The following is an 11,233-nucleotide window of genomic DNA, read 5'->3' as shown; positions in this document are numbered from 1 at the left end:
GGATGTTTGAGTAGTGGTGATCTGAGGAATGTGAGATGGCAAGGTATGCACAGAGATCCTGTTGGGGAGGAAGGACAAAGTAGTGACGGAAGTGGAAGAAGGCCACCATCAGAGCTTCAGCACAAAAACTGGAGGGGAAGAGGCAGTCAGCCGCATCACATAGCCTCAAGGCAAGCTCTCATACTCCATGGCTTCCATTCTCAGACCCATGTCAAAGACTCCCTTTCTAACTCAGCTTGTTAGCACCAGTCCCAAGCTTCTGATTGCTGGTTTTCCAATAGTTTCCTAACTTGTTAACCAGATGCAAACTTATCTACACTAATTACTTGAAAGCAGGATATACCAAGTTCCAACTAGGAGCAGAGAATACCTAACTCCGTGGATTTGTGAAAATCAACTAGACTGTAATAGTTCAATGCCCATGCATTCTCAGAATTTAAGACTCCACCTGATTAGTACTGCTTTGAGTAATAGAGCAAAACAAAAATAAAACTTTCCAAATTCTTAAAAGTCAATATTTGATAAATAATGGAAATCACATAAATTAAAAATGAATCACTACGATTATACATTAAAATACATGACAGCATCATTTTAGAAAGTGCATAATTTATTACATTTATGAGTTTATAATAAAATGGATACTTGGGAACTTAAAAAAATGGGTTAGGAGTAACAATTAGATGTGAAATTCTTAAATCATGGAACCTGAAATATTAGAATTCTAGCATTGTCTTAAATCTCTTTCTTATGATTAGTAGTTTGAAAATTATGCTCTTCTAAGGGAAAAAAGGGGGAATTGAAAAATAGACACGTTGATGAAGGCAATGAATTCTTCTCAGCTGGCTTTATTCTCCACTGAAGCTCAATATAGTGTTATATTTTCTTTACATACAGGAAGCTGCCACTGTTCTGTTTTCCAATAACCCTCAAAACAGAATGGAAAACACTTATGCAAAATGACACAAGCCTTAACCATTCTTTCTGCAGGTTTTTACCATTTCAATACACTTCTAGTCCAACAGCTTTCCCAAGTCTAAAGTTCTGTGAGTGAACTATGAATATTTTTAAATATTTTCCAGATTCATCATGGAGGCTGCTTTTCTTCTCTGCATTGTAATCACACTGAGCTGCAATTAAAATAGACAATCAGTAAGTAGTTACTTTTTCTATGGAAAATCTTACACTAATACAAAGTATAACTGATCACAACTTAACAATTATTGAAAATAATCTTACTGAAGGGTGTCCTCTAAGAGGTTATGTCTGTTTTACTCCTGAGACTTTAAAATACCTGTATTACACTAGAGATATGCATGTCGTATACGATTTCCATAGCTCAGAGAGATATACGATATTTAGAATCCAAAACATATTTCAAAGATGGATGAAAAACATCTAGATAAAAACTAGAAAAGTGAGTAAAATACAAACTGTGAGCCAGTGCAACACAAAGTTGTTAATAATAACCAATCACAGTAAGAAAAGTCAAATAGGTAAATAGTCTTTTTTTTTTTTTCGCCAGCACCAGAAAGGTAAATAGTCTTTAAATATCAATTGGAGTTGATATTATATACACAAAGTAAAAAAAATCTAATAGTACAAAATAGTATACGTCATGAAGAAGTCTTCTCATCGCTGTCCTTCATTCTATAGTCCTCTTTCCAGAGACAACTATTTCCATATTCTAAGCATATTTCTAGATGAGAAATTCTACATGAGAATACATATATTTCCTCAACTCTTTTTATTTAAAAAGTGATAAAATACTATACAGACTTCTCATCTTGTTTTTTTCCTTCTAAATGACCTGCTTTACAAATGACTCCAGGTGAGATCTACTTTATTCTCCTTAACAGCAGCAAACTCTTCCTGTATGGATACTCCATAATTTAATTGGCTTCTTATTGATGGGCATTTAGGTAGCTTTTAATCTTTTAAAATTATAGGCAATGCTGCAATTAGTATTTTGACAGGCTTCCTTGCACAGACTTGCCCAGGTGCAAGTATACCACCTGCAGAATAAATTCTTAGAATGACTGGGTCAAAGGTTATGCATATCACAATTTTTGAGAGATGCTGCTAAATTGGGCTCCAAAGAGATTGCACCAACACACATTTACATCAGTGATGTGTGGAAGTGCCAGCATAATGTATTGTCAAACTTCATGTTCTGACATGATTGTGAAATGGTGAAAAATGATATGTGATTACGGCTTAAGCATGTATTTCTCTTATGGGTGAGGATGAGCATATTTTTAATTGTTTAAAAGCAATTTATCCTTCTTTTCCTTTTCTGTAAATATTTTTTATTCTTTGTCTATTACACAGTTGCACTTTTTTCTGTTGACTATTAGCCACATTTTTCATATATGTTAAGGCTATTACTTTTGTCACATGTATTGCAGGCATTTTTTTCAGTTTGTCATTGACTTTATGACTTTAAAATGTAGGTATCTGAAATTCTACATGCTCACATTTATTTTTTATTTTTTAAAAATATCTTATTTATTCATGACAGACAGAGAGAGAGAGAGAGAGAGGGAGGGAGGCAGGGACGCAGGCAGAGGGAGAAGCAGGCTCCATGCAGGGAGCCCGACGTGAGACTCCATCCCAGGTCTCCAGGATCATACCCTGGGCTGAAGGCAGCGCTAAATCGCTGAGCCACCCAGGCTGCCCCATATTCACATTTATTAATTTCTTTTTGTAGTTTCTAGGTTTTGTGTTCTTGCACAGAAAGTCTTCACCACACTGATTTTAGTGTCAAAAGAATACAGTATGGCTTTCAGTAGTTTAGACTAATCACTTAGAACATATAACTATTGTCCAAAGATATATGAAGAATGTGCAGAAAAAGTTAATCAGATCAGCACATTAAGAGCACGGAGGACTCAGAACAATGCAGGGTTTGTGCATGATGCTGGGCTGCACTGGTATGTCTGACATGCACATTAGAGGAAATAATAATCTGGTAACTCCACTTCCTTGTTTCATTAAGTATCAGGCCCTTAGCAGGATAGTTTCCAGTTTTTAGAGGAAGATGGGAAAATTAGGAAGAATTCAGAGAAAGCAAAGATAAAGATTTTAAAAAACTGAATATAGATCTAATAAAATTTGTAAATTGGACTCATTTAAGACAGAAAAAAATTAACTCCAGGGAATAATTCCTTTTTGCGGATGGGGAGAATGCTGAATGATTACTTTTCATCTTCAAATAAAAGCAAGATGGAAGGAGAAAGCTTACGGAAAAAAAGATCTAAAGTGATTATTGACACAACATTTAAAAAAAAAGCTCACAAAGAGAATAGTGAAATATTTGTCATTAGAGAGTTTAAATAACAGGAGAAAAACATTAGTGTTGGAGTGTTTAAGTTTAATCCTGTCAGGAGGGAGACTAAACTAGATGCCACTTGCATAATCTAATTAAGGTTCTGTAACTGTACTCTTTTTAATATGGAACTCAACGTAGTTGATTTTAAGTAGGATTTTTCTTTATCATAGTCCTTAAAAAAAGTAAACTTGAAGCTTTAAGGATTGTGATGTAGAAATTTAATTTCTTATATAACTATTACTAACCACTTAATGATTATATTAAATGCTTATATGTGTTAATTCCTTTGGTCTTTCAGTAACTCTGTAAGGGAGGTGTTATTATCCAAAATTGAAGACATTGAGGCTTAGAAAGGTTGAAATTGCCCTAAATCACAAGGCTACTTAATGGTACTAGGTTATGTGCCTGACAGCAGAACACAGACTTTAAGATACTGCCCAGTACACTGTGGCTCCTGTTAACTTATAATCTAAATGAATGAATGATATCTTGAAAGATTAACTACTTAATCCATTAACTAATTCATAATTTCATAAGAACTTAAATTTATTTGATAAAGCTATAATTACTTTCAAGAGAGGGGAACAGAAGGGCAAATTCCTGGATTTTTTTTAAGTGCCATGCCTTGTTCATATCACAAGTAGATTTCAAAAAAAATCTATATCACATATATACACTGAATTCAATGAGTATTTAGAGCTGCTGTACTATGTATGAAACACTGTAATATCTATACATAATATTAATTTTGATTGAAACAATATATTAACAACCAAATGTAATTAATAATGTAGTAACATGGTTTCTTTGCCTATCTATCTCTCTCCATCTATCTATCTAAACTGTTTCCAGCCTATCTTTATAATCACTAGATGATCTCATATTGTCCTTAATAGGAGCCAGGGACTATTACTCCCACTTTAGAACAAATGGCCCATTTCCTTTATATGATAAGTACATATGAGTAATTACCTCTTAGTATTTTATTGATTCTCTGCATTCTACTTCCCACTGGACAACTTTTATATGGTATTTCTTTTTTTTTTTAAGATTTTATTTATTTATTCATGAGAGACACAGAGAGAGAGAGGCAGAGACACAGTCAGAGGGAGAAGCAGGCTCCATGCAGGGAGCCCGATGTGGGACTCGATCCCGGGACTCCAGGATCATGCTCTGCGCCAAAGGCAGGCGCTAAACTGCTGAGCCACCCAGGGATCCCCTTTATATGGTATTTTAATTTATATGGTTTTATACAAATGTTCATTAAATGAACTTTACCTATGTCATTTTTTCTATTTAAAAATTACAGTAAAAACAGTGCAATTTGAAATATTACATTCAAAGCAATATTTTCTACTTCCAAAGCTGTCAATGATACATGCCTAGACAGAACAAAAAAATTTTTTTAAAGATTTTATTATTTATTCATGAGACACACACACACACACACACACACACACACACACACAGAGAGAGAGAGAGAGAGAGAGAGAGAGAGAGAGACACACACACACAGGCAGAGGAAGAAGCACGCTCCATGGCTCCATGCAGGGAGCCCGACATGGGACTCGATCCTGGGTCTCCAGGATCAGGTCCTGGGCTGAAGGTGGTGCTAAACCGCTGAGCCACCCGGGCTGCCCCAGAACAAAATTGTAAAGCAATGCTATCCAAGAGAGCTTCTTGTGATCATAGAGTTCTATTTATGCTGTCTAATATGAGGACCATAGCTACACATGGCTACTGAAGCCAGCCAGTGTGGGGTAGCTGGGTGGCTCATTCAGTTAGGCATCTGACTCTTGGTTTTCGCTCAGGTCATGATCTCAGGCTCGTGGGATAAGCCCCACACTGGGCTCTGTGTTCAGCACAGAGTCACCTTGAGATTTTCTCTCTCTTCCTCTGCCCCTTCCCCAACTTGCACGTGCACTCACTTTCAAATAAATAAATCTTTAAAATAAAAAAGAGGGCAGCCCGGGTGGCTCAGCAGTTTAGTGCCACCTTTGGCCCAGGGCCTGATCCTGGAGACCTGAGATCGAGTCCCATATGTCAGGCTCCCTGCTTCTCCCTCGGCCTGTGTCTCTGCCTCTCTCTCTCTCTCTCTCTCTCTGTGTCTCTCATGAATAAATAAATCTTTAAAAAATAAAAAAAATAAAAAAGAAATCCAGCAAGTGTAATGAGGATTTCAGATTTTAATTTACTTAATTTTAATAATTTAAATTTAAACTGCTGCTTACAGCTAGTGGCTATCATATTGGACAGCACAGTTCTAGATTTAGGTGTCAATTTAGGAGACCCATGTCTATTTCTGTTTTTAAAGTTTACTTTTTCAACCTGAAATATTAAAGAGACTAATTTTAAATAGTTTAATCAAGTAAAAATAAAACTGCTAGTTCTCTGGGAACTTTTGAGGAACTTTTCTTATCTTTGATCTACTCAGACTACTTACTCTCCAGGGATAATGAGGAAGCTCCCTACCTGCTGAGAAGCTGAAGCTGCTCTCTGTTCTGCCTGACTTAGACGCCTTTGAAGTCTGTTGGCTTTTTCTTGATGCTCTAGAATTAGTTTTTCATTCTGTTTGGAGAAACATAAAACAAACAAATTAGAAATCCATATGCGACACAGAAAGGTTTTTTGGAATAATCAATGAAAAATTGGAGTATCACTTTACCCCTTATAAAATGCAAAGATAATAGATCTCCAAATTTACATTTTTTTCAAATTATGAACTTCGAAGTTCAAAACTGGTTTTACACTTTGACTAAATTGTTTTCCCCCCCCACATGTTACCAAAGAAAGTGAATTAAATCCAAAATCAAAGTGAATCAGAAGACCAAGATTTTCAATATTTGATATTAACCTTGAAATGCTAGATCACTGCTTCAAAATCACCTGGAATGTGAGAACACAGACTGCTGGACCTCACGACCAGAGCTTCAGTAGGATGGGATGAATTTTGAGAATCTGCACTCCTACTGAGTTCTTAGGTGTTGATGTTGTTTGCTAGTGATTCAGAACTACTAACTGAGAGCAAGCTTCTAGAGAAATTGTGATGCTGCCGTTATTAAGGTGGAAGAACAGAAAATATTCATTATAAAATTTGTGATTTAAGAGAGAGATTTGTCTTAAATGATTTATATGTTAAAAGTGTTACTTAAAAGGGGGAAGAACTCTGTTTCTACTTGCTCCTCAATACATTTTTATACTCTAGAGGATATTAGGATCATCAACAGTTACTAGGCATTAATATGGATTAAATTATGTCCCTAAAAAAGGATGTTGAAGTTTGAACCCCTAGTACTTATGAATGTGACTTTATTTGGAAATAGGGTCTTTGCTGATAATTAAGGTAAGATGAGGTTTTTAGGGTGGATCCTAATCCATATGCCTAGTCTCTTCATAAAAAGCGGAAATTTGGACACAGAGACTGACATGTTCAAAGGAAAGATCACATAAGACACAGGGAAAATGCCATCTCAAACCAAGGGACACAGAGGACACCAGAGGCTACGAGAGAGGCATGGAAGAGATTCTTCCTCATAGCCCTCAGAGGGAACCAATCCTTCTGACTTCTTGATGTTGGACTTCTGGCCTCCAGAATTGAGTGACGGTAAATTTCTGTTGTTTAAACCAACAAATTTATCACACTTTGTTAGAACAGCTTCAGGGAACTACCCAGACATCACGAATATAAATTTGTCACAACATGCTGTCATACAGACAAGTTCAAGGAAACTATCAATTAAAAAAATGTACTAGTCGTCTCCATACTTACTAGCCTGAAAAAAAAAAGTTTTTGTTCAACTAAAATTATTATGTGGTTTTCTGACACTTGTCTGAATTGAGAGAATAACACCAAGTCTAATCAGGAACAGTAAGAAAAACACACCTTCTATGAAGAATTAGTTCCCAGGTCCTAACATATAAGTGATAACAGTGAACGTCATGCCTAGTAATATAAAATACTGACAAAACAATAATCTGCTAAAATGAGCTTATATATTTCTTATTGTGCCCAAAAGCAAAATTAAATTTTATGAAGAGAACTATATTGGCTGTTTCAATTTACTAAGATATTTAAATATGTAGTCTTAAATTTAAAAGGCACATCATTAGCATTAGAGAAAACTTGGGGGGGAAATTTCATCATCCATAATAATCATTTTCATAGGTACCATCAGACCACATACAATATGCATTTTTCTATGCTGCTACCATAATGGTTAAGGAACAGTCCAGGTTAGATAAATCATAATATATGCAACTGTTCTTTTTCAACTGATCATTTTGGTTGCTTTTAATCTTCCATTATTCTGAATATCTGTGATTTTTTTCATATTTTACATTATTTCCTTAAGTACAGATTCCTAGAAGTTTTAAAAACTACAATGAGGGACGCCTGGGTGACTCAGCGGTTTCGCGCCTTGCCTTTGGCCCAGGGCGTGATCCTGGAGTCCCGGGATTGAGTCCCACATCGGGCTCCCTGCATGGAGCCTGCTTCTCCCTCTGCCTGTGTCTCTGCCTCTCTCTGTCTTTTGTGAAAAAATAAAATCTTAAAAAAAAAAAACAAAAAACGACAACAAGTATTTTACTGGCTATTGTTTGTTTTCTAAATGGCTCATATCAATTTATAATGCTTTGAAACTTGAGAGTAATGATTTCACTACAGTTTCTACAGATGGCCACAAAAACATAGCAGACCATATAGCCTATTGATGAAATTCCAACTAATAAATTCGAAGTTAGAACATGAAATGAAGAACTAGAGTTCTAGAAAGCTCTAGTCATAATCTATAAATTGTTTACTTTTTTAAAAATTCAAAGAGAAAATGATGAGCTCTTGTTGAATTTAGTTCTAAAGCATTAATCTGAAGGAATATTTTAATATATTCCAGTAGCGAAAGTAATTTCTACACATCTTATGTATTGAATTAAAACAAAATAAGAGGACCAGGCTAAAAAATATAGACTTAGACATGCTTAGAAATGAAGGGGATCTTAACAGATTTTCTGCAACACAGCACAAGTTATACTGGTGAAACTGAAATAAGAGCTCTACCTTTTGTCATTTACATATGATGAATCACTGACTTTCAAAGCTTTTATTCACATTATAAAATGTGGACTTTTAGGTTATGGATGATTTCTCTACAAGGAGTACTCACCTCTGTATGGTCATTTCCAAGTAGAGAATTAATTTGGAGTTGGCTCAGGTAAAATTCTATAACATGTGTATCAAGCTGCAGCAGAAAGTACTCCCCGGGAGAGTCATTATCTTACCTCAACTACCTTTTCATTTGCCATTTCCAGCTGAGAAAGCAGCTCTTGGGTATGAAGTTTCTGTCGACTCAGCTCACTCCTATTAATCAAGAGACAGTGCCCCCCCACCCCCAAGCCATTAATATCATTGTTCAAAAATCTAACAAAATAGAATCTTTTTGAGATATATGTTCATGTTTTGAACAAAAATACCTTTCTATGTGCAAAATAAAGTCTCTTTTTAATAGGCCATATTTTAAAGGACTCATTTCTTTCTTTAAAAAATGCACATGTATTCTGGAGATTGGCTGTACAACAATGTGAATACACTGGACACCGCTGAACTGTATCCTTAAAAATGATTAAGATGGTAAGTTTCATGTGTATTTTATCACAACTATAAAAATGTTAAAATGTTGAATTTTATGTTTATTTTACCACACGAAAAAAGCAAAATAAACCCACACACATATATTCTAAAAGCACTCGAATATTTGTTTTCAATATTATTATCTTGAGGAATTATTTGCCATTAAAATGAACATAGATTCATATTAAATCGATAAAGTATTTGTTATTATAAAATTACATACGCTATTGAGATTCTTAGCTGTAGTATGCATTTTTAAGATTCATATACAGTGCTTCTTAGAGGAGCTCAATTCTTGGAAATTTAAGGTAATATTAAATTTCCACTCCAACATTTCAGTGTAGTATATACAGAATTGGTATTTGTGTTTTGGTTATATATACATTATATCTTATATATTCATATCCTTTATGCTTTAATAGCTCGATTTATCTTTTTTTTTTTTTTTTTTAAGCTCGATTTATCTTAAGCATAGAGCTGGCTGTCTTTTTTTTTTTTTTTAATTCCCCCCAACATATAAGCATTATCTTGCTTTTGGCCAAACATAATTTCAAGTGTCCCAGGTTAGATGCAGATAGTCTTAAAACTAATTTTTAAAAAGATCAGATTTCTGAGTATTAAAATACTCAGTTAATTCAGGGTTGTTTTTTTATCTTCTGACCTTCTGCTTCTTAAATAAATCAACAGGTTAACACTTCTAAAATAACTTCAGCTTTGAATTTTTTCCAAATGAACTGCACAGCCTAAAAACATGGTAAGCCTCTTAAGTGTTCTATAGGTGTATGAACAGCAATTCATTACAAATACACAGGAGACAACAAAAAATAATGTCATCCACAAATCAATTCCACAAATATTTACTGAACACTGTGTGCCAAGTACAAGGTATATGGTGGTTAAAAGATAATTGTTGCCATAACAGAACAAAGAGGGAAATGGCTTCATCCATAAATGACATGGACTATGAGGAGACTTAGTATCTATCATTGATTCCATGACAGACAAACCCCAATTTTTTTTTTTATCTTTGCTTTCCTTTGCTGGTAATAATAATGTAGAATAAATTACTGTACTTACTTTCAATTTATGTAACTTAAAATTACTGCTGCTCCTCAACATGCCTAATAACAAAATTTTGCATTTCCTTGAAAACCTACTTCTTCTCTTGCTACCCAATTTTATATCAATGACATCTCTGCCCTCATTGCCTAGGTTAAACACCTGAACTGTATTTCTCACATTCTCTTAAATGCTACTTGTAAGTTTGCTCCTAAACAGACTCTTTGCAATGTCTCTTGCATCTCTTCTTCATTTCTATATAGTGTTAACATCACGACTCAAGTTCTTTTTTTTTTTTTCTTAAAGATTTTACTTACTTATTTCTTTATTCATGAGAGACAGAGAGAGAGGCAGAGACACAGGCAGAGGGAGAAGCAGGCTCCCTCTGGGGAGCCAGATGCAGAATCTGATCCCAGAACCCCGGATCATGTCCTGAGCCAAAGACAGACACTCAACTGCTGATCCACCCAGGCGTCCCTTAAAGATTTTATTTATTCATTTATTTGAGAGAGAGAAAGTGGGCATGCGACAGTGGGGGGAGAGGAAGAGGAAGAGGGAGAGGGAGAGAGAATCTGAAGTGCGGCTCCATCTCATGGCTGCTAGATCATGACCTGAAACCAAGAGTTGGACACTTAACCGACTGACCCACCCAAGTGCCCTCATCACAACTCAAGTTTTTATAACTTAGTTTTTAGATTTATTTCAAATGCCAACTGCTCAGATTTCTCAATATCAAATGAAAAAATTATGTAAAGTGCATCACAATGCATATAGAAGCACTAAATTAATACAGCATACTATCTCCTACATCATTAATGTATTTCTAAGTCACTGTAATAATTTGCTTCCTTAAGCAGTAACTTCCAGTGGTTTTTTGCTATTGGACAAAATAATCCAAATTCTCCAGACTGTTATTCAAAATCCTCCAAAATTTTGTATAATATCTCCTTCCAACCTTATCTCCAATAGAAGCTTTCCACTTCAGTTAGGTTCTCACTATCTCACATATAAACCATATATATAATATGTTTAGGCTCATGTTTATGTCATTTTCTGTATCTTCTTTTTTTAGATTGTTCTTTAAAATCCTGCCCCACTTTTTAAGATTCTACCTTTGCCCCCTTCTCTCTCTCTCTCTCTCTCTCTTTTTAAAGATTTTATTTATTTCAGAGAGAGAGTATGTACACACACACAAGCAGGGGAAGGGGCAGAGGGAGAGG

General features: G+C 35.1%; 1 protein-coding gene across 3 annotated transcripts in view; it reads right to left on the bottom strand.

Annotated features, from left to right (window-relative positions):
* Positions 1-592: 592 nt before the first annotated feature.
* Positions 593-11,233, bottom strand: part of SCLT1 (sodium channel and clathrin linker 1) — a 176,000-nt gene continuing 165,359 nt past the window's right edge. For 2 of the 3 annotated variants that reach the window (XM_077861025.1, XM_077861026.1), the window contains 3 exons: positions 8,606-8,684; positions 5,804-5,899; positions 593-1,130 (listed from right to left, as the gene is read on the bottom strand). In XM_077861025.1, the coding sequence (XP_077717151.1) occupies positions 1,068-1,130; positions 5,804-5,899; positions 8,606-8,684 (238 nt within the window). In that variant the 3' untranslated portion in view covers positions 593-1,067. The remainder of the gene's footprint in view (positions 1,131-5,803; positions 5,900-8,605; positions 8,685-11,233) is intronic. The other variant, XR_013358780.1, reaches the window with a different exon arrangement.

This window comes from Canis aureus, chromosome 20 (assembly GCF_053574225.1).
Source record: "Canis aureus isolate CA01 chromosome 20, VMU_Caureus_v.1.0, whole genome shotgun sequence".
In the NCBI taxonomy this organism is placed as follows: domain Eukaryota; kingdom Metazoa; phylum Chordata; class Mammalia; order Carnivora; family Canidae; genus Canis; species Canis aureus.
Note: the sequence above shows the minus strand (reverse complement) of the source record. Positions and strands in the feature narration are given on the sequence as shown.